The sequence below is a fragment of the Arachis ipaensis genome, chromosome B5 (genome assembly GCF_059453495.1).
Source record: "Arachis ipaensis isolate K30076 ecotype BB chromosome B5, ASM5945349v1, whole genome shotgun sequence".
NCBI lineage: Eukaryota > Viridiplantae > Streptophyta > Magnoliopsida > Fabales > Fabaceae > Arachis > Arachis ipaensis.
The window spans coordinates 22,378,496-22,402,652 of record NC_142440.1 but is presented as its reverse complement, the minus strand read 5'-3'; the positions used below and the strand labels follow the sequence as shown (position 1 = coordinate 22,402,652).

Sequence of the window (24,157 nt, the reverse complement as noted above, 5' to 3'; positions counted from 1 at the left end):
ATGATGGTCGCGAACTCTGCGTAGAACTGTGAACTACCCATCTGATCGTCTATGTCCATGGTCATCGTAGTGGTACCGAGATCAGCATGCATCTGTGCACTATCGTGGAATGCTTGAGAACTGGATCCAACTGTGAATGTCCCACCCCCAGCCCCAGTCTTTGTGTCTCCACTAGTCCCACCACCAATCTGGGTACCACCACCAGCCCCCTACATCTAGCATTGGCCCGACGAACATGGTGCTCGCCAATACCTCCCCCGTCCCCACTTGCCTCATCCTCCTGCATCATATCATTTAACCATCGCAACTCCTGACCAGTGTCCAGGGCACCAATACAATGGCGTCTCTTGACATGCCTGTTGTCCGGCATGTCGGGCACTTGTACTCTTGGTGGTGCCTATGACGACCCTCTCTGAAAGGCCTCGGCCGGTATCTCCTCGTGCCTAGGATCCGCGAATGCGGATCTGGGGAAAAGAACCCTGTGCGCCTCCCGGTGCCACCAATCTAAGAACTCAGTAGAGGGGCATGGATTAGGCACTCTGTCGATAGTAAGGACGAAATCAACTATGTTCTGCCAGTGTAAATGCCATACCTGATAGTAATGGCGAAATCACCTATCTCTGACCCTACCGTCCTTAGCATGCAGCCAGTTTATGTTCAAAGCCCCCTCAGGAACATGTTTCACACCGCCAAACTATGGGACCACCCTATCAACTTGATGCCACTCAATGATGGCAAAATATATCAGGCTGGTAACTGCTCGCCATAACCGACAATGCTCCTCCATAAGTATCTCAGGATGAACTACAGCAAGTACGTCGAGGCCGGAGTAAGGCTCCCATACAATCTAAAAATTAAACATTCTTGAACGTTAGAACAGAACGTATATATAGTCAAAATGATGAACCCCAACTAATGAAACCAACCACAGACATGAAACTTACATCTCGAGTGCTCAATCGATCTAATGCAACACGATAGTTTATAATCCTTTGCTTCTTTCCAACATTTGGTGGTAAGTATGCTGCCCACCTGAATGATAGTAAGCGGTTTAATGAAGGTATAACACGACATATAATATTTTATAAACTTCAAACAAATAAAGAATATCTGGATGCCAACGGAAATGAAAAATTCTCAAACCCGGAAGGCTTCAAAGAGGGAAATCGCCAGAAGATCCAACTCTATAGCAGTTGGAGAGGACCTACCAAGTTGATAACATTTTTATTCGCCACCCGACACATGTATCGATACAACTATGCCAATGCGGCGGACTCCCAGCTATAACTGTCCATGTCATCAAGATTCGCCACAAAAGGGCAACCACCGAATATGAACCCGGTTCACACTCTTGTCCCTAAATAACTGAGTGGATAACAACTCCATGATATAGGCACGTGTGTATATGCGAACAATATCCTCGGTCGCATCTGCTGGTAACACCCTAAACCTCTCATGGAACCATGTGAAGTGGATTGTCATCTGCTTGACCTTATTTGGCGGTGGCAGCTCACCGAATAACTCCTGAAATCATTCCCAAGCTGGTCGGCCACCCTCTATGAATTTTTCAAACTTTGCCAGACACTCACTAACGGCTTTTCCATCAACAGGCAACCCAAGCTGAAACGTCACATCTTGCAGCGTCATGGTGCACTCTCCAAAAAGCATACAAAAAAGTGTGCATCTCGAGACGCCACCTCTCAATTAACGCACAGACCATAGGTTCATCCAACTAGAACTAACGACTGTTTAGCCTGGCCAAGTGGTACAAACCAGTCCTCTCTAAATAAGGTATGATTTGTTCATGTATAGGCATATTTTGTTGCCACTGAACGCACCATGCAGGAAAGATATACACACAGCAGTTAAATTCTACCTGATACACGAAAAGCTCTAACTATTAGACCAAATAAATAAATAATACCACAACTAAACAATTAAGCAATTAAATTATTATTTAATTAAGAATTCAAATTGTTAAATCATTAATTTATTAAATAATTAAAAAAATTCAAAACGTATTAATACTAAATAATTAAAAATTATTCTACTTCATACATGCATAAACACGGAATAACATCCGCATTAAATCTAACACCCTAAACTATAAATCCTAATTAACCAGATTGGTTTTATATGATAAAATTGGTTATTAACCAGTTATAAAATTTAAAAACCGATTTTTAGTCAGTTATAAAAATAAAAACTGATTTTGAAAAAAAATTGGTTTTTGAATTAAAAAACTAGTTTTTGTAAACATAAACCCTTTTTGGATAAAAACCGGTTTTTGGACCAAAAAAACCTATTTCTTAAAAAAATGTTTTTTTAAAAATCGAATTTTTAAAATAAAAAATTGAAATTAAAATTTTTTAAAATTTGGTTCTGGTTTTGTTTAACCAGTTAAAAATCGATTTTTTAAATTTGGTTTTGGTTAACCAATTTTGAAAAATACGGATATGATTTTAAATTTGTTATGTTGAGTTAGTTAACAAAATGTGGTTATGAACTTATAATTTTTTATCCGGTTAACGACATTTTGGTTTTTGGATGTTCACCCCTAGTACATTCTACATCCTAAAATCCAATGTCTAATACTCAACTATAAACGTTAAATTATAAATTCTAGCTCCTATACCATATATACTATATTCTATTTAACAAATTCTAATATTTAGAAAAAATAAAACAAAGTTAACCTCGTCGATAATGGTACTGGCAATATGGGCAACGCCGTTCAGTCGGCACAAGCTCTATTCATCTGCCATGATGTCCAATTGATGGTCAGCACTGAGAAAACCCGAATCCACTTTCAAAGTGCTCCTCCCTCTCTCTAGAATTTTCTCTCTCTAAGAAAATTCCAACTCCACACCAAATGAGGAATCTGCAACTAGCTTCCACTAGCGGTTTACATTCACGCATCACAACACATAAATCGCTACTACCTGTAGCAGTTTATGACCAAGCTTCCTTCCACAGAAACCGCTACTGCCTATAGCGGTTTCTGTTAGCGCCATCTTCCACGTAAACTACGACTGCTAGTAGCGGTTTACGTGCTCCCCTAAACCGCTACTATCAGTAGCAATTTCTATAGTTATATGAAAAATTGCATTTGCGTATTGCCATTTAGAAAGTTGTATTTGAGTAAAATTCTTCTCCAAATATTTTATTTAAGTGAATTGCCCTTCAAAATAAGTAAGTAACAACCAATACTTCAATGCTTCAAAAATACATATTCGAATAAAATCAAATGTTTTAAAATAATATAAAACTTCATCAAATATATATATAGTCTCATGTGCATATTAAAATGAACTTAACAAGGATAAATATTTAGTTTTAGTAAATCGATTATTCAAGCCAATTTAAAATTATTTGATAATAATATTTGTAAGTATAATTATAAGTTTAAAGTACCATATATCAAAATAATTATAGATGCAAGGCCAAACAATTATAAATGTAAAGCCTATTCACAAATTGGTTTCAAGGGACTCAAGAGACCAAACACGGAGTGCCAAGATAAAAGGTGAAAAGGTTAAAGTAGAGTGGAATGAAAGAGCACAAAATTTGGATCGAGATAGTAGCAACAACTTCAATTCTCACTACAGCAACATCAACAACCACCCCAGTAGCAACAACATGGGGCAACCACGATAACAATGGCAGCGAATCCAACACCCTACGGTAGTTTAAAATTGAGCAAAGGTAGAAAGGGACATCAAGCAGGATAGGACAAAGTCAATAATAAAGCTTTATGGCAAATCAATAATAGAGCTTTATGGCAAGACAAGGCAGAACAAGATTAGTCTTACCAAAGAAAAAGGGGATGGAGCATCAGCATCTCCGATGACCCTCACCGGCAAGAACAGAATCGGCAAAAGCAAAGTGGAGCTAGGGCAATTGCAAAGTTTCCAACGGTGACTTCCGGTCACGTCAGCGCCGTTCCCGACGACCAGAGGCGTGGTGGTGCAGCCTGCAGCAACGGCGAAGGCGTACCAGCTCATCCCTCCTCGCGGGACTCTCCTTCTCTCACTGGCCATCGCGTTTCTCTCTCCTCTACAAGCTCCTCACTTTCTCTTCAAAGCCCCGTACGCCGCGACGACGACAACAAAGCTCCCTTCCGGCGACAACAAAGCTCCGTTCCAGCGACAGCGACAAGGCCCGGCAGCGACGAGATGTTGTCCCCTTCCTCTATTCTATACATCGCGTCTTTCTCTTACACATGCGATGGCTTCTTGTGGCAGCAATGGAGTCCTCGATGACGGCAGTGGAAGCTCCGGCGAAGTCAGGAACGGTCTCCAGAGGCGACGGCGAGACAGCACCACCTCTCTCGCGTTTCTTCCTTTCTCCTTCCCCTATTCCCTCCTTCGATCTCCTTCTCCCTCTCTCTTCCTAATCCGCAACAACGACGACAACGGCAACTCCCAACTCCGCCAGCACTGTCCCTTCCTCCCCTCTCTTCTTCCCGATCCTCACTCTCTCCGCTTCTCCTGTGAGTGCGTGTAGCATGTGAGGTGAGAGATGAAAGTGTTTGAGTTAACTTTGAAATTAGGGTTAAATTTGAGAAAAGAGAAATAAAGATAGTTTGGTAATTTTTAATAAAAGTAAGGAATAGAGTAATAATTAAAACAAAAAAATTAATTATTTTGAGAATACCATTTATTTATAAACTCATCAATTAGTTTCAAATAGCTACTCTAATTTAAAAATTAGAGATAATTTAATTAATTTCCTTAGTTCATAAAAGTAAATTTAAATACCTTCAATAAAATAATTTCTATAATAAAAAGCTGAATTTAATAAAATAAAACATAACTCATTCATCATTTAAATTTTCTGAAAATAAGAAGTGTTACATTCATTCTTGGTTCCTCAGTGCCTTTGCAGTCCTTCAGTGCCTCATTTGCTTGTCATCCAATGCATTGTATCATCAAATTCAACCGAAATCATCACAGTTCAATTGTACTGCCGTGCTGTCTGCAAATTCATCAGGGCAAATGCGTCTTCGTTGCCTTCATTATCAGTCTAGGCACTTACCAATTACCATATATCCATTCCAGATATCCATATCAATTGTATCTTGGAAATGCTGAGAGGATTTTGAAAACACCCAGCCACACAGAGGGCAAAAACTCTTCGGGCTAGCTTCTACTCCTCGGTTAATAGTACATAGCCATCAATTCATCGAAACTGCTGACGAACTTCAGATTCCATACTGCCCCATTTCATTGATGACATGTGAATAATATTTATTATAGTCGAGAGATTCCCAGAAATGACGCCCAAATTTCCCATGTTTAGGTTCCTTAATATACCAATTGTGCAATTCTTTTAGGCTTCTATCGAACTTCTGCTTTATGGAAAGCACCTGCAAAATAAATTCAGCCAGACAAGTCAACATGTTTACTAGGACCAACCATTTCAGAAGGCGGCTAAGATTTTCCACATTGGATGTTCCATTTCCTCATATGCTTTCTACAGCACGGAACAGGGCCATTGAGTATTCTGATGGCATTGGATCTCACCAGTACTGAGAACATCAACAAGGCCCCTTTGGACTAGAGAGACATATGTAAACTTGCTGACTGCATGTGCTGCTAAAACCCTTATGTTTATAGAAAGTTAAGCTGGATCAGCTATGCTGAGAGCAACCTGGGTACTTTAAATCCAGGAAGACACTCCAAAACTATTTAATCATCCATGCTTTATGCTTACCATTTTCTGCATGTAAAAAATAATAAAAATTGATGGCTCCCAGAAAATATGAACAAAAATATTTATACCAATTGGTTAAACTAACTTCCCCAAGCCACGCTAAATCCATTAACAATATTGAGTTGAAGTGATCTACTTGGTTGCCTATTAAGCTGAGAGGACGAAAAGGAAGATTAGTGGGTGTAATTTGTAGGAGAAAACTATCACTCAAATTATCAGACCTGCAATGTGTTGTGAGGTTGAAGATGTATATTCATGCGTGGATTACCTGAGGTATATTGATTTTGGAAAGTTTGCCCGATAAATTTTCCCAACTGCTTCCAGTCCTCCAAACACCAACTGTAAGACAAGATCGGAAATCAAGAGCACATTGCAAAATGCTTTCAATAATGCCGCCTACTGCCCTTGTATCATCAGAGAGGAAACATCTGAAATGAATATACCCATTAATACACAAAACGCCGATTATTAGAATCCATCAATCAGATGTGACATACATTACTAAATAGAATAATACACAAACAAAAACAGAGCCTCATCCTACTAAGCAAAGACGACTACACAAATCAAATGACATCAATATGCTCTGTCATGGATCATGCCTAAACTAAATACATAAGCATGACATACTAACTTCGATACCTTACTCTAAGTCTACTAGTTTGGATCCATGAGAAAACATTAGTTTCCCCATTTACATATGGATAGAACTCGTGCCTATCTCATCTCCCGTTTCCCCATTCCTTTCCCACAATCCTTTGGGTGCGGCCCTTTTAACTCCATAACAGATTCTCACCCTTGTGACCCCTATCCATTTTCCAGGACAGGCAGCCCCTAAAACAACAAAAGACCCTTAATCATTTACTTTTTGAGATCTGCACAAAAGAACTAACAACAACAAAACAAAAGAACTATGGCAACTTAGTATCCACAAAAGAACTATGTACAGAAGTTGCTCTTCCGTCAGACTGAAGTACATAAACGCAGTTATCAATCTAGTTTACAAGATGGGTATATGGCTATGCAACCACAAATCCAGATCCACCAACCAGTAGAGATTGCATGTTGCACCAATATAAGCATCGCTGTCTTCCAGAGATGGTATTAAAGGGGAGAATTTACAAAGAAGAAAAGAATTTAGAGACAGAATTCATAATTCAATATACAACCTCGAGTAATCACAATTACTAAAAACACTAGCTCTAAATTGTCAATAAGAGTAAATCACCATTTCTGACCATCAAAGATGTGAGCGCTGACAAAACAAACCATAACAGATTAAAACTAACTTAGTATCCACAAAAGATTAGATCTGCTTGACAAAACTAACAAAAAGCGTTAATCACAGGTTAATTTTGTTGAAAATACCATTATTACCCTTCACTCTTTTTCCTTTCTACCTCTTCCTCTTCTGAAATCAAAATTCTCTCCCTAAACATCATAACACCCACCAATCTTGATCTAATTGGATGCAAGAGTTGAACCATTTGGATGTGTATTAACAATATTACCTTCCAATTTAGACTTAACCATAGATGCATCCATTGAGAAATTAGTCATCTTGCCAGCAAGGGAAATTACAAATTCACTATATGGAAATTTAGAATACTGAACCACTAAATTTATAACAACTATCACTCCTAACAATGAAATTAATCTCTTGGTTCCAGAGACATAGGAATTTGAATCCCAAATTCATCTTTTAATTTGCAAAAATGCAAAAAAGTACCAAGACTTAACAGGACGCTATGAACCGAAACTGAAACTTCGTTGAACAGTGAACACCCATCATCAAATGCTTCTCAAAGTTCAAATCTTTGGACTTCAATTAACATCTTTGTGCTAAAAACTTCCATGGTCAGGTTCAGGTTTGTGGAAACATAGTTTTGATGATTGCCACCTATCATCCAAATGCAACTATTAATGAGTTAGCTTCCTCACCTCTGGAGATGTCAGAAGATGAAATTGAAGCAAACCCATTGAGATTAACCACCGAAAGTTAATAACTTTGGATCTTCACCGCTATCTCCAGCAACAACTCATAGTAAGGTCTCTTTGGTACTGCAGCCATCAAAGCCAACAATGAGGACAATGGAGCCTCGCCTTCTTGTTGTTCCATCAACGGGGCCGTAGTTATGTTTCGCCTCGTACTCGTCTAAAAAAAAAAAGATTATGATCGAAAACAGGATACATTGGCCAGATCTAGCCATTATCGAATACATCATTGGCGGAAACTGGCGAAATCATGGGATAGTAAAACTGAAGCTGAACTATTCCTCTTCCTCCTACTGCAATTCCTCTTCCTCTTGTTCTTCGTTTTCTTGTTCTTGTTCTAACTCTTCGTTTTTAGCTTTCTCATAGTCGTAGATTCTAAGCTTCACTGCGAAATTATTTTGATTAAGTGTAATTTCAGATTTGAAAATTTTAGGGTTTGTGTATGTTGGGTGATGATGGATATTGCGTTGGTGCTGTTAGTGATGATAGTGGCAGCGATTCTTAGAGAATTTTAGAAGAGGAAGAGATAGAAGAAAAAGAAAGGGGAAAGGAAAAAGAGTAAAGGGTAATAAAGGCATTTTGAACAAAATTACCTATGATTAAGGTTTTTGTTAGTTTTGTCAACCACATCTAATCTTTCATGGATACTAAGTTAATTTTAGTCTGTTATGGTTAGTTTTGTCGACGCTCACATCTTTGATAGTCAAAAATGGCGATTTACTCTTATCAATAATAATCCCCAGTAACTGGTAGGCAACAAATAGATGTACACTCACATGCATAATGAATCAGCAAGATATTCCATATGCACTGACTCAAGATCCATCATATCTTTCACCTACATAAATAGGAATATCCAAAGCATTTTATATAACAACTGAATTATAATGCTATACAGATTATATTTTGTTTAACCCAAAAAGACATGAAATTGACATTCAGTGAAATAGAAGAAAATATATAACTGTCCTAGTATCATGAGTTCGTCTTGCAAGTAGAGATAAAACAAATTCCCAAGAAGTTGGGTTGTTTGGTTCTTCACAGATCGTATTTATGAAGTTGAAGTTGCAGTTTCAGTATTTTCTTTGGTGTCGTTTAATACTACTTACTTCTGTTTCCATTGTCATTATATAGAAAAGAAAATTTTTATCAGAATGAAAGGAGGATAAGATATAATTATAACCCTCAACAGATAATACAGAAGAAAAAAAATGTAGCACAGCCCACTCTTGTGCGTTCCTAAAAATGCAATTCCATTGAAGCAATTATTGCAATTAAAGTAGGCACTGAACTCAAAAAGCTCTAGCAATGAAACAAATAAAGACCCAAGATAACTAATAACAACTAGATAAATATATAATCAAACGCAGCAATTCAAACCTTATGCTGAAGGGAATGAAGCAACTTGCACCATGACACACGAGATAATTGTGATTCTACATACTGCTGCAAAGTAGATACAAAATGGTTGATCTGATGCCTGTCAGTTAGAGTAGAGCAAAGGATGCTTAGAATAACAAATATGCTTTTAAAAGTTAGTCCTTAAAATATAGAATTTATTCAAGAAACTATTTAAAGTAATGCTCATTAACTTCCCCTTAATAGACAATGGAAAAACATTTGCAAACTGCTGAATTTCAAATATTTTCCATGTCAAAAAACACTCAGCAGGTTAGTGTCGCCATCCAGACCACATGGCCCAAACATTCAGCATATCCTTGAAAAGATAGCAAGACACTTGAGCAATACCTCATCATTGTCAATATATTAAGATGTTGTGTCTCATCATGGTGTAGTTCAGAATTCAGATCCTTCTCAGTTGTATGCACCAAATCCTGTTCATCAAACCCTTAGTAGTCAACATTACTGATAGCTCATGCATAGAATTTGTTGCATTGCCGTTATTATCAACCAACCATACATGTATTATCAATTGATTCATTGAAGGTATAATATTGGTAACCATTGTTTGTAATTTAAATAGGGAAGCTTCTACATGTGAGATTTCCATTAAAATCTTATAGACATTAAATTCACAATGATATTTGTAGAAGACAATACAAAAAATGGTGGTGCATAATAATGAGCTACAATACATCAAAATACAACAACAAAGGTTTATCCCGCTGTGTGGAATTGGATACATGGAACAAACGACACTATTGTATCGAATCATGAATCATGTTTGCAATCGGCTCATCTATGCTCATGAGGGTAGATGGGACCTTAACAAGTGCTTTATAGAAGAACAAACTTTAATTTCTACTCTAAATAACCTTAAGAAGTGCCGTAACAAGACCCTAATAACATGGAAAATAATTATCCAAAAATGGAAAAATAAGCTAAAGGGGAGATAATAAAAAACATAAAATTTCATCAAACCACACCTTTAATGAGCGCCATACATCAGTCAATGAGAAAATGGCAAGCTTCACTTGTATCAAAAAGTTGAATATATCAGCATATAGTTTAGATGCAGCAGGTGTCAAAACAATACTGAGCGGCCAATCCACGCGGTAACCTAGTCCTAAGAAATCGAAAGAGCGTACCCCTGACATTATTTGAAAATTCATTATCAGATATTATACTTTCAGATACCAACATCCACAAAGAAGTTTAAAGAAAAAAATCAAATGACACTGTAGTGTTCTAACACAATAAATAAATTGATAGAGTAAAAGGACTTCTGTTAGCAATTTAACATTATTATGGCCGCATAGCTGGTCATTGTAATAATGATTCTCTGTGGGGAAAAAATTATATATATATATAGCCATTCCCAAGACCTTGCGTTAACGCGAGATGTTTGTGCACTAAGCTGTCCTTTTTCTTTAGGAAAAGCAACAATTGGATACCAATTACCAACTGGCGAAATCACCTTTCTATAGTATAGTAGTATGGATGTACCTATAGCAGAATTGGAAAGAGGTAATTTTCCATGTCCTTTCATGTACACAAACAACCTATCTTTATTAGGGTCTTGTTCACAAGAAGACTTCTGAATGGCCAACTCAAGTAGACCTTGAATTTCTGAGAGTCTCTCATTTGCTTCTGTAACAGACCACTTCTGTGATTTCAAGTAAAACAAAGAATATAAAAAGCAAATGAATGAGTAAATTTGCATCATTATAAACTATAAGCAGGTCATATCCAAAGATTTTGCAAGTCATCGTGTAAATCAGGATCTGGGAATTACATGATGCCAAAGAGACAAGATGAACAAATCTGCCCAGTCTGCTAACTCCATGAAATGATATCGCCGCAGTGCCAAAAGATGCTCTTGCAACTCAAATACTTCCTCAAGCACGTTGATGGTTAGTCTGCTAACATACTTGTATCTGATATCTTTAAAGAAAAGCAACATTGGAGTAAAACACATTTCTTAGATGGAGCAGAAATCTATATGGCATTGATCTTACCTAAAAGGATAAGCTCTTAATTTAGTGAAGGTCTAGAGTGCAGTAGTAGATTACTGCTCATACAGAATACACAGTTAGTAACAACTGTCACTGACATATCCATAACTGATTGAGTATTGTAAAGACCCTAACTGAATCCCCCTATATAAATCTCACGTACTCTCTATCATTCTCAGAATAACAATGACCATTTCAGAATCACTCACTCTATATTCTCTGAATTCTAGTAGGCCTGGCTGTTATTACTGCAGAATACTATCATTTTTAAGCACCATCAAATTCAAAAATGTCTAAATCAATTAATACTATTTACAGCTTTTCCTTATGGACTTTTTACTTCTGGATCATGTAAGCGTGCAATGTAGTTCCGCAGTTCCTATCACCAAAATAGTCCCTGATAGAACTGGTTCAGATCAACATAGAATGTTCATTCAAGAGTGTTTTCTTCTTTCTTTTTTTTTTCTTTTCCAATGTGACCAACAAACATAGAATACAGAGCGATATTCCAGAGACTCTAACTACCCTATTCTTTTCATCAGCAATCCCTAGACTGATTTTCACTCCACCAGTTCACTTGTGTTTATCGCAACTCCTAACTAATGAAAGGCCCAGCTGCAGCTCTATAAAAAGTCCCTTAAACATCCTTGCATTCCGGTAGTTAGGCACATACCGATTTCATCAGAAAAACAAGCCAATTCAGAATTATTGCTGAATCGGACCTTCATGAAACATATGCAGAGGAAAAGACTACTAAAGAAAGAAATATAAGAAACTTTAGATAAACCAATCAATAAGTTAACCATAATTAATGAACACAAAGATAAGGATACTGAAGCATGATTTCCTGCAGTAAGCATTTGTCAAGTATAATATCAAGTGGTATCTCAAAGGCTGGTGAAAAACTGTGACTGTGCTTAGCACCACAATTCTTAGTATCACTAAAACTATGTAGCAATCTTTCCCAAGTGCTCCCTCCAGATACAACTGCATCTTGCTTATGGTCCATCAAGTCCAATGAAGCACCAAAATTTTGTTTGGGGATATCAGCCAGCCCATCTTCTGTACCAATTCCCATTTCACCATATTTAGTATTCTTGTTACCGTAATTGGCTGCACTACCATTCAATGGAATTGAAGATGCACTTGTAGCTCTAGAACCAATGAATAACTTGTCCATATAAACCTTACATGGGTCCTCCACTGTCGAAAAGTTTACGTAGGGGAAAGGACGTTCATGGTTGGCTTTGAATCTTTCTCCACTCCCATCCATCCAGTGAAGCAACTCATTTCTTGTTAACATTGGATTCATACTAAGGAGATTAGGAATATTATATTTATGACCAACTTTTTGCAGTTGTAAAGTATACAAATTTGAAGTAAATGAATTATTATCAGGTTGAGCCTCACTTGTGGTTGTCCAAATAAAATTATCCTTAATGGAAAAAACATCATGGCATGATATGGAGTATCCCAGGGATCCTGGTTGCTTTTCAGTTATCTTTCGCACAATTGATTCATCATCATCAACTGAGTTATTCAATAAGTTCCCCATTTCTGAATAACTGTCAGTCATACTGTATCTATACTGAATACTGAATGCACAAGGGCACTTTGAATTCCCTGAATTTAGAGGATTAGACATGTTATTTGATATCACTCCCTCATGGGAAGACTTTAGCAAATGATCACTGGCATCTGTTTTATCACAAATTCCATGTGAATCACTCCCTGGCTTCTCATGATGACAACAATCCTGTATTGAACTATTCAAGGTAGTACCCTTCAAGAAACTTAAAGCAGATAACTGATTTTGTCCCCCAACTATGAGACAAGGCCAGTCATGATGCTGATCAGAATCCAATTGCTCTTCAGAGCCATTTAAGGACAAACTCTCAGATGAACTGTACATATCATCCAACAAAGATAATTCGTGAAGTCTTCTTGAGGAATCAGAGTCCATACTATCAGCATCCCTGAGAATTTTATACAAAATCAATTAAGTAATTACAAAGGGAAGCGCAGATTTAGGACAAAAAACAAAATGCCAAATAGCAGATGAGACAAAACATGGCACTTAGTGAATGTATCTACATGCTCACAAAAATTTGGGAGAGAGGAGACTGGGACATTACATGTTTGAACTTCTTTTATCTGCTGTTGAACGGACAATAGATTCATCTTCTTCCATGACCTGTTCTAGTTTGTCAAGATCTCCTCCAACATTATCAACAGATACTGAAGCATGTGTAGCTACCTTCAAAAAGAAATCAAGGGGAAAACATGGAAAGAAATAAGAACCTGCTCGTAAATGGGAAAACAGTCTTTTTTTGGGTCTCCATATCAATTTTAGTCCCTAGTGGGCCATATCTTATGCTTTCACTGCCCCTTAAGTGGCCCATCCCAAAATCTTAATTTTGACGAAAGTAAAAAGATGAGAAATATCATTGGCAGCAGCTGATTATGATGAAACAAGTTTACTCCATATAAGATTGTTCATTGCTGCATCATAAACTATCCCAAAAGAAACACCCCTTCAAAGAATAGAGGAAATTTGCATTTGTTGGCACTTCAAATTTCAAACATTGTATTAACAAGTAACAGTTAATATAACAATTATAGCACAATATCACTTCTATTTCAGTTCTAGGCTTAACACCATCAAGATGGCAAGAATCATGGTTGCATGAATGTTAAAGAAATACAGAGAAAATGACATTATGACAACACAAAGTTGAGAAATAAATATATTTCAACTATATCTACTATGTCAAAATATTGTTTGACATTCAAAACTAACCATATTGTTACCTAAATAATTGTACTAAAAGAAAATAAAATGTCCACATCTGGTACAAATATTCAATAAAGTTGGCTCAGATATTTTCTGCAGTTCCACATGTTTAAATACGCTAGCCTAGTAATCCCTTTCTTTTCTCCGAATACAAAAATAACTGAACGTAAATAAAAGTGACAAGTGCACATACACAAGGATCAAAATTTTCAGTATGATTACCCGTTGGTATCTGATTTCTAAGCTGCTGAGTAGGCTATCAATTTTTTCATTCATCCTTTCAAAATAGTTTTCCCTTGCGATCACCATAACATCTATAACATCTCTGCTGAAAGTCAACGGAGAAGAATAAGATGTAATACTACTAGCAAAGCCACTCCAGCAAGGAAGAAAGTCTTCAGAACTATGTTCTACAGAAGTAACATGTACACAAAGTTCAACCAATTTTAACAATACTTGCAGCTGCTGACCGGCTCTAACAAGTGGAACCAGGAAGTCTTTAAGAAATTCAGGAATGGAAACATCATCTCTCACCTGATGTTAGAGAGTCCCACCATAAGAATCAAAATAACAAGGTTATACAAAGTTATGATGCAAATAAAAACTGTCGATAGCTCAGAAAAGGCAGGAATTACTCTGATATGTGTCGATGGAACGTCCATAGAATTGCCAGATTTAAGATGAGACTTAGGAGGTAAACACTCCATGTTTTCTACAATAAACTCCTTATATGGGTCATGTATTTCTGCTTTGAAAATCCACGATCTTATGAACCCACAATATGGTTCACATGATTGAAGAAAGAGAAACTTGAGAAGTGTACAATGAGCAGTATCAGCAACCTAAATTTCATAGAGGTGTATATCAATATAAAGAAAATTCAGAAATGTAGAAAAGAATGTATATAGGCAATATGTTTTAATTCACAATACAGCATGTGCAATGCAATTTCTGGAAAGTAGGTAGTTATCCACAAGGCCACAAAGGAATAATCCCCAAACCCCCTTCCCCCTTCCTTTTTGCATTCGCTAGAAGGTGACATATGAAAGTGAGTAGCAATCTATAAAGCACAGTAACACCATTTCCGGGCCATGCCCATGTGTCAAAGACATTCTCATGTTCGTTAAATCCACATCTTTTAATCCCTGGAACCAAAATAGAGCAGAGCAAAAGCCATAATCCAGATACAAAATGATGCATAAAAATATGATAATACAATGGCAGAAGCTTAGAGAACAAATGATCCCTATATCTTGATTTATCTTTTAAGTTGGGTCTATTTTGTCAACAATTTTACAACTATGCTAATAACTCTCGCCAATCATGATCTGTAAGAGTTTTACACCCTAGAATAATAGTAGAATAAAAAGAGATGGATCATACGTTGATATTCACGTACACTGACCTGTAACTGTGCATACAAAAATGTCAATAGATCTCCTCCTCTGTAGTAGTGACGAAACTCAGCCGTAGCTTCAGTAATCACCTCCTCCAGAGAAATTTCCGAAAAGCGAAGGACCCACTTTTGTAAGTTGCATATGCTTGCAAGGGCTTCAACCCAAGTTCTTAATTCTTTAGTATGCAAGTAAAACTCAAGCAGCGTAATTTCAGAATGCACTACACTCTTCAAACATCCGGATGCAGGGAAATCAACATCAACATCAACATCCTTTGATGAATGTCTTAAAGCTATAGATGCATGAACCGTGTCCAATCCACAAAGGTACCCTTCCAAGACCTTTCCCACAGCAACTGCAAAGGCTTGATTAACAAGACTATAAGGAGGGGACTCTTGATCATTTTGACTTTGAAAACTGTCCTGTAGATTCATAATTGTAAAATAACCTACAAATTCACGGATAAGAATAACTAGAGAGCTGGTGGACCCTATAGATGTAAGCAAGTTTCCCAAAGATCGAGTGCTGGAAGCCCGATTCCAAAGACTGGAAATGTGGTGGAAGGTCCTGTCAGCTGGATCAGAACAAAATAAGGCAGAGAGTTGTTGGATGCTGAGAACAGATGATTTTACACCTTGCAAAGCATTTGTCGCCAGCCTCACAAGACTTGATTCCTGAGGCCAAAATAGTAGAGGCAAATCACACCATGTACTGAGTAGTGCTAGGTAACCAACTTTTTTCAGCCAACATCAACCAACTTTTTAAAAATTACTTTTGTTTATCTTAAATTCTAGGCCTAAATCATAAACATTTAACCTTATATCCTAAATTATAAATCTATACACTAAAGTTAACTAATGTTTGCTAACTAAAAGATGATTCCCTATACTTCCTCCAAGTGTATGTACTAACCCATTCGAAATGCATAGAAAGAAAACGTGGTTGTTTTGTTGGGATTGTAAATGCAAGAATACTTACAGAGAGAGCGGAGAGGGTTTGATCTGAGACGGAGGAAGAAGGAAACGAGGGGCGGAGTCCACTTTCAGAGGGTATGGATTCCCATGTGCTTGGTGGAACCCATGGATCTTGCAGCCTCAAATTCTGCAACAAAAATGCAAATCTCGCATCCACACCCATTGGGCACTGTCAATTGAGCGCTCTCACTAACCTTTTCGGCGTTAGTCACTTCTTGCGGAGGCGGCAACGCCGCAAAGGACGAGGCTGAGGGATTCTGAGTTACCAGGAAGCACACTGCTCGGCGAATGAAGACGGGAAGCAAGTGACCCTCTTGGTGGTGCTTAGTATTTAGAGCAAAAGTCAAGTGATTTGAAAAGTAACGTGAATTTAAAATTGAACTGGTGAGTGATGACTTGATGGTTATGGTATAATATATGAACAACAAAAAAGGAAAAAGAAGGGGGGGGGGGATAACAAATAACTAGATGAGTAGATGGCATGCGGTATGAAATAAATATTGTGCAACAAAAAATGTTTGGAAAAATAAAAAAGCTATTTGTAAAAATGTTAAATGATCAGTACTTTTAGGCTAAAAAATTTAGATACAGAAGTGGTGTGGAGTGGATCATCTCCAGTGAAAAAAATGAATGGTGTCTAATGTACCTTTTATTGTTCTCTCTCTTATTGTTGAGTGATGATCCATATCAACAAACCTCGGCTTCAGCAGCTTTGACCGAGCACCGCTAAACGGAAAATCTTCGGATCTCACTAACAAACCAAGATTCTCGACTCAACAAACCATATCAGAGTAATCCAAAAAATTCGATTAATAGCTCAGCGCAACGGCTAGAAGCCAAGATTCTTTCGCCTATATAAACTGACCATTCGACCCTCTTCAGGGTACGATTTTTCTTCTCACCAACACAGAGGAAATTCCACACAATAACAATTTGTTACTGTTTTTGATAATTTATTCTCTCATAAGAAAAACCACTAATTTGAGCGTCGGAGTCTCTTTTCCAGGTTCCATGCCAAGCCTGTTCAAGTTCCGAGGACCACCTTCCGAGTTAGAAGAGATCCGTGGAGGAAGTGCGTGTCCGAGCTGTAATTCGGAAGAAGTATCCATAAACGGAATTTGGCGCCCACCGTGGGGTCTTGAGTAACTAACCCCACCTTTCTCTACCCTACTCCTGTTTCGTTTTGCAGGCTCACCAATCTCCGCAAATGGTAGACAACGGAATTCAACAACCCTCACAAGCTGAACTATTGGCCATGATTGCGGAACTTCAAACTGAGGTTCGAAAAATAGCTGAGCAATCGTCCAAGAATCCAGGAGGGAATAGCTCTCATGCTCAAGAAGCATACCGCTAGAGGTTACTCCGCCAAAGGAAAAGATCACACTTGATAACCCTTTCTCGGAAGGTGTCATGAGTGTTCAGATGCCAAAGAATTCCGTGCTCCCTACCGGGCTCAAACCATACGAGGGATTCGGTGACCCCCACGTACACATAAAAAAGTTTCAATCCATGATGTTCTTTAACGGTGCTTCTGACCCTGTACTCTGTCGATCTTTTCCAACTTATTTAGATGGTGCTGCTTTACTTTGGTTTTCTAAGATTCCCGCAGGTTCCATCTCTTGCTTCGAGGATTTGGCAAGGTCCTTTATTGACTATTTCGCAGCTTCAAGGATATATGTCCACGGGCCAGATTACCTTAGCACCATTAAGCAGGGACCACATGAAAGTTTGAAGGATTATATGACCAGGTTTGCCAAGGAAACCATGGAAATACCCGACCTCGACCCCAAGGTACACCTCCACGCATTGAAGAGCGGCCTGAGACTAGGCAAATTCCAGGAGACAATCGCTGTAACCTAACCCAAGACCTTAGAGGAATTCCACGAAAAGACGGCTGGACAAATGGAAATCGAAGAGCTTAGAGAAGCTCGGCGAGCGGAAAAACAACAACCTCGGTGAGAAGACGAAAAACACCCCAAGACGCTGAACCAAAAGGATAATAAGAAGTAATTCAAACTAACGCCGAAATATGATTCCTATACCCAGTTCAACACCAGGAGAGAAGACATCATCAAGGAGATATTGAATGCAAAGATCATCAAGCCACCCAGCAGAGCGGGCTCATATCAAGACCAGAGATACGTCGACAAATCAAAACAATGTGCCTTCCATAAAAAATTCGGCCACACAACCGACGAATGCGTGATCGCTAAAGATCTCCTGGAGAGGTTGGCCAGATAAGGTCACCTGGACAAGTATATAGGCGGCCGAATGCAACAAACCCGACAGAACACCGCCGACCTTCAACCAGAACAAAATCCAAATACTAGGGAAAAAGCCAAGCCTCAATCACCACCAACAAAGGGGAGTCATAAACTGCATCTCAGGAGGATTTGCAAGAGGCAAACATACAAGCTCAGTAAGGAAACGAAGTTATAGAACCATGTTAATGGTCCAGACGACGAAGGAAGCAACCACATAGCCACCAGCCATACCTACCATCACATTCGAACAATCCGATTACCAAGCAACAACTACTAACCTCAACGATCCGGTGGTGGTATCAATCCAAGCAGGAGACCTCCTCGTCAGAAAAAGTACTACTTGATCCTGGTAGCAGCGCAGATGTTCTCTTTCACTCCACTTTTCAAAAGATGAAACTCAGTGCAAATGTAATGCAACCATACTCAGGAGAATTGGTCGGCTTTTTAGGAGAACGCGTTTCCATCCTAGGAAGCGTATGGTTGAAAATAACAATGGGGGGAGCACCCACTATGCAAAACAAGAGATGTGCAATTCCTAGTAGTCGACTGCCCCAGCCCATACAATATAATTCTGGGTAGACCGTCTTTAAATTCCTTTTGTGCTATAGTATCTACTGTTCACCTTTATGTCAAATTTCAGGTATCTAACAACAGAACAGCAACATTATACTCCAACCAAATAGAAGCTCGACGATGTTATAACGAGAGCTTAACGAACAAATCAGAAAGCAACTCAGAGCCAAGCTTCCGAAAGAGTCCTACCATGTATCAAATATCTCAGGAACGGCCGACTTAGACCCCCGAGAAGACCTACAAAATAGGCCCTCACCCACAGATGACCTGGAGAAGGTAATTTTAGACACCGATCATAATCATGTTACTTACATTAGTCGTTCACTCCCTGTAGGAATCAAACAACACATAATCGGCATACTTCCAAGAAATGCTAACCTCTTTGCATGGACCCCGGGAGACATGCCAGCCATTGATCCGAATTTCATTTGTCACAAGCTACAAATCGACCCAAAAATCTGACCTATAGCACAAAAGAAAAGAAACATGAGTAATGAAAAAAGATCAGCCTGTCTAAAAGAAACACAGAAACTATTAAAGGCCGGATTCATCCAGGAACTATGCTTCACAACGTGTCTCTCTAATGTAGTTATGGTAAGGAAAGCTTCAGGTAAATGGCGAATGTGTGTAGACTTTACAAATCTAAATAAAGCATATCCTAAAGATGCATACCCCCTCCCTTGCATTGATAAATTAGTAGATAATGCATCCGGTTACAATGTTTTAAGCTTTTTAGATGCATACTCAGGGTATAATCAAATACTAATGCACCCTAAAGATCAGGACAAAACATCATTTATTACTGAATTAGGGAACTATTGTTATAAGGTTATGCCTTTTGGACTTAAGAACGCAGGTGCCACTTACCAATGCCTAATGGACAAAGTCTTTAGAGAGCAAATCGGAAAAAACTTGGAGGTTTACGTCGACGATATGGTAGTAAAAACAAAACAACCTCAGGACCACGGAGCCAACCTTGAAGAAATCTTCGAACAAATCAGGAAACACAACATGCGGCTCAACCCCGAAAAGTGTGCGTTCGGGGTAACTGGTGGCAAATTTCTTGGCTTTATGCTGACCTCTAGAGGCATAAAGGCAAACCCGAAAAGTGCAATGCAGTAATAAAGATGTGAAGCCCTCAGACGGTGAAAGAAGTGCAACAATTAAATGGAAGACTAGCCGCCCTATCTCGTTTCCTCCCATCAATTTCCACACACTCGCAACATTTTTTAAACATAGTCAAGAAACAAAATAAATTCAATTGGAATGTTGAATGCAAGACAGCCTTCCAAAAACTCAAAACAATGTTGTCCTCCCCACCAGTCTTACAAAAACCAAGTCCAGGTAAGCCTTTACTGATATATTTATCTGTTACCTCTAACGCTATAAGCTCGGCATTGATAACAGAAACAGATGGAAGATGAGATCCAGTATATTTTGTAAGTAAAACATTACAAAACGCAGAGCTAAGATACCTACCAATGGAAAAATTAGCTTACTCATTGGTGGTCACAGCTAGGAAGCTAAGACACTACTTCCAAAGCAACAAAATCATAGTAAAAACAAGCCAACCTCTACGACAAATTCTGACAAGACCAAAAGTCTCAGGAAGACTGGTGAAATGGTCGGTCGAGCTCTCAGAGTTCGACATTACCTATGAGCCCAAGACAACAATAAAAGCACAGTTCCTGGCCGACTTTGTAGCTGAATTAGCATAACACCCAAAACAGCATTGCATTTGGGAGCTATATGTTGACGGGGCCTCCAACACCGAAGGCTCCGGAGCAGGAGTCTTACTCACCAACAAACATGATCTACAAATCGAAAAATCCATCCGGTTCACATTTCAAACAAGTAATAATCAAGCCGAGTATGAAGCATTACTCGCTGGATTAAGACTAGCACAATCTCTCAGTATTACTCATCTTCAGGTCTACTGCGATTCACAACTAGTCGTACAACAGGTAACAGGGCATTTCCAGGCAAGAGATCAATTACTAGAAAAATATCATGTGATGGTAAAAGATCTCATCTCTCATTTTCATTCAATACAAATCACACACATAGCTCGGGAGCAGAACACCTGTTCTGAGGGTTACCTGAAACTGGAGGTCAATCTCGAACGAGATCTTCTGTACTGGTCGGAGATAGCGTGTCCGGCTGGCTGATGGCGGCTGGAGCTGTTGTATCCGACTTGTCGGACTTACAGCACTGCTGATCCTCAGTCACCGAAGGGTGGGGGGTACTTGCAAGAGACTCTGATGCTTGAGTTAGCACGGGTATTAAGCAGGTTTTATGTAGAATCAGAATATGAGTTATATCTGGGTGCTCCAGTGTATTTATAGTAGTGTGGGCTGACCTTTCTGATAAGATAAGTTAGTTATCTTATCTTATCTTATCCTGTTTTGGGTGAAGTCAGCTTATCTTCAAGGGAACCGCCTTTATCTCTATAGGCTTGGATTGCCTTTGGATTTGGGTCGTGTTCCTCTATTTGGGCCCTTTATTGGACCTTCCTATTGATTTGGCCGATCTCTTTAAGAAGAGATCGGATAGTCGGACCTGAAGAGGTCGGTCGCCATGTCGCTAAACATCCCGGGTCGGACAGCTCGACCCAAGGTATGAACAGTGCCCCTGCTTGAGCTCGGTCTTCTGCTTTGAGGTCGAGTTTTTTGACTTCGAACTTTTATAGCGAAGCCGAACTCGAGCACTTTTGTCGATTCCTTTCTTTGTAGAGCTTTTTGAATGTAGAACGTTTTCCTCTAAAATCACGCTCTTTTATATCGGCGCTTTGAAAACGTGCGAGGGTTTAATGCCCTTATTAATTTTAGCATTAATTGCCCCGTTTCCTTTGGCTCTTTATTTTGATTTTGAAAACCTAGAAACGGTTTTTCTCCTCCGCCCTTTTCGTAACTTCTTTCTCTGCTCTCTTCATTCTCTGTCTTTCGCTTGCGCTTCTGCTTTCTTATGTTGTGGCGTTTGTTTGGCGATTTTCTGGGCAGCTTTCGTTTTTGCGCCTCCATTTTTCTCCTCGAAGCTTCTTTCGCCACCAAGTTAGTCCCGCTTCATGCTTTCTTTTTGTTTTTGTCTTTGTGATGGGGTTTTGATTTTGATCCTCCTTTATAGAAAGTTGGGATCTTTCTGTTTTCATTGTGCCCTGTTGCTGTTGAAATGTGCGTTTCTGGGAGTTTTCTTCTTCTTCTGCATGATCCTTTCTTGCTTTTGCTTAATGCTTTGAGGGCTTTACATGTTCTTTGTTGTTTCTATTTAGATACCATTTTTCCAGAAGAATCCGCATATGTTTCTTGCTTTATTTGACGGTTGCTTTGCCTGATTCTGAAAAAGTTTGCACCTTTGATGGTTTCTTCTTAGCATACTTGATTTTTGGGAATGCTTTTGCTGGTAGACTGTAGTGATTTTTGTGTTTTACTTTGGTGGAGAATGCTTGTTGTTTGAAGTCTTTTTTCTTGTTTGAGAGATGCTGTAGATTTTCCTGGAAACCTTGCTTTGTTACTGCCTCCAAAGGATGCCCCAGGATGTCGGCTTGAGTTTTGGGGTTTTCCTTTTCTGTTTCTTTACCTGTATCGTATTAATCGAGTCATTTTCTCCCTTGTCTGAGATGTTTTTAGTAACCCCATCTTCTTTTCTTTATTGTAGGGTTAGTTGGCCTCATGTCTTCTCGCAATAACATTGTAGAGATGTCTTCCCGAGTTCCTGAGGGGATGTCCGATTGGCTGGACTCCCTTGTCTTGCTGTGTGTTTCTGTTGTGGATGCTGAATTTTGTATAGAGCTGAGGAAGCGCCATAGGATTTGTGGTAATAGTGCCCAGGAGGGAGATTATGAGCTTGTTGCTCCTGATTCTGATGAGAGAGTTTGTTTTCCGACTTCCGTCGAGGGGGAGCGTCCCTTCTTTTACACCTATGAATACTTCTTCAGTCAGTTGAACGTTACTTTTCCTTTCATTGCCTTCGAGACCGACTTGTTGTGGTCGTGTAATATTGCCCCTCCCAGCTTCACCCAAATTCCTGGGGTTTTATTAAGATTTTTCAGTTACTCTGCTGAGAATTAGGTGTAACACCTTCTCTAACTCTCTTCCTGTACTTGTTTGTATCCGCCAAGCCTGGTGGTTCTTCAAAAAAGAAAGCTTCCTGGGTTTCTTTCAGGTCTGCCCAGGGCCACAAAGTTTTTGCTATGTATGATGAGTCCTTTAAGGACTTCAAGAATTATTTCTTTAAAGTTCGTGCTGTCGAGGGGGCCCGCCCCTTTTTTCTTGACGAAAACGATGAGCCCTCTTTCCCTCTATGGTGGCAGAAGGATGTGAGAGTGTCTCGCTATACTTGGGAGATGCTTGACGATGTCGAACGTGCTTTTGTTGTTGTTCTTGAGGATTTATGGGGGGCGCCTCCTCATCTTGATACAAAAAGATTTTTAAACGATCCGTCTCTGGTTCGGACAGTTTTGGGTATTTGTCAGACTTGTTTCTATACTTGTTTTATTGGCTTTGCTTTCTCTTCTTGTAATTGTGACCCTTTGCTGTGGCTGGTTTTGCAGAGATGTCAAAAAATAATGATTCCATGAAGGCATTCAAAAGGGCAAAAAAGGAAACTGCTGCTCGAAACATCTCGGCCAAGGCGGCTGGGGAGGGATCTTCGCAAGTTTTAATGAAGCCGCCTGTGCCGAGTTCTCCTGGTCTGAGGAAGGTGATCCCCACTCCTCGGGTTCGTCCGGTGGAGCCCCCCCAGTCTTCTGCTGCAGCTTCTGGTGCTCCTCCTAGTAAAAAGCAAAAAACAATTGAGCCTTTCAACCTTGATGCTCCTAACTTTGATGCGGTCGAGTTTGTAGACCAACAAATCGGTCCTTATGGTGTCCTCCCTATGGATGACGTGTCGCTTCTTCAGCATTTTGATTATATAACTCGGAGTAGTATCAAGATGGCACACATGGGAGCGGCCCTGTATCGAACTGCTCAAAGTCTTCCTCTCCATGCCACTAAAGCTTTTATGGAGGAGGCCAAACAGGAGTTTGATCGGA

General features: G+C 39.1%; 2 protein-coding genes and 1 pseudogene across 11 annotated transcripts; all 3 read right to left on the bottom strand.

Moving 5' to 3' along the window:
- Nucleotides 1-285: 285 nt before the first annotated feature.
- Nucleotides 286-1,621, bottom strand: LOC110271832 (serine/threonine-protein phosphatase 7 long form homolog). Of its 3 annotated transcripts, none has more exons than XR_002362619.2 (4): nt 1,144-1,621; nt 945-1,032; nt 593-847; nt 286-504 (listed from the first exon to the last, which is right to left on the bottom strand). XR_002362619.2 is itself a non-coding variant. In XM_088489138.1 (3 exons), the coding sequence occupies exons 1-3, from the start codon at nt 1,298-1,300 to the stop codon at nt 695-697; spliced, it is 333 nt and encodes a 110-aa protein (XP_088345264.1). In that variant the 5' UTR covers nt 1,301-1,621; the 3' UTR covers nt 579-694. The 3 variants fall into 3 exon arrangements, 1 of the variants encoding a protein (XP_088345264.1); XR_015883804.1 differs by having other exon boundaries at nt 1,209-1,621; XM_088489138.1 differs by lacking the exon at nt 286-504 and having other exon boundaries at nt 579-847; nt 1,209-1,621.
- A 1,723-nt stretch (nt 1,622-3,344) lies between these two features.
- Nucleotides 3,345-4,995, bottom strand: LOC148563582 (uncharacterized; annotated as a pseudogene). Its single transcript, XR_015883608.1, has 2 exons — nt 4,857-4,995; nt 3,345-4,490 (listed from the first exon to the last, which is right to left on the bottom strand). The product of XR_015883608.1 is annotated as an uncharacterized LOC148563582 (transcript).
- On the bottom strand, nt 4,762-16,722 carry LOC107643306 (Spc97 / Spc98 family of spindle pole body (SBP) component). Of its 7 annotated transcripts, none has more exons than XM_088488533.1 (14): nt 16,296-16,722; nt 15,326-15,991; nt 14,455-14,762; nt 14,143-14,245; nt 13,262-13,383; nt 11,960-13,102; nt 10,907-11,048; nt 10,618-10,777; nt 10,098-10,261; nt 9,460-9,545; nt 9,091-9,190; nt 8,487-8,548; nt 5,984-6,143; nt 4,762-5,368 (listed from the first exon to the last, which is right to left on the bottom strand). In XM_088488533.1, exons 1-14 carry the CDS (start codon nt 16,452-16,454, stop codon nt 5,204-5,206), a joined length of 3,540 nt encoding a protein of 1,179 aa, XP_088344659.1. In that variant the 5' UTR covers nt 16,455-16,722; the 3' UTR covers nt 4,762-5,203. The 7 variants fall into 7 exon arrangements, 5 of the variants coding, with proteins under 5 accessions (XP_088344659.1, XP_088344660.1, XP_016202397.1 ...); XM_088488534.1 differs by having other exon boundaries at nt 4,762-5,721; nt 14,143-14,454; nt 14,556-14,762; XM_016346911.3 differs by having other exon boundaries at nt 14,143-14,454; nt 14,556-14,762.
- Between the last annotated feature and the right edge of the window lie 7,435 nt (nt 16,723-24,157).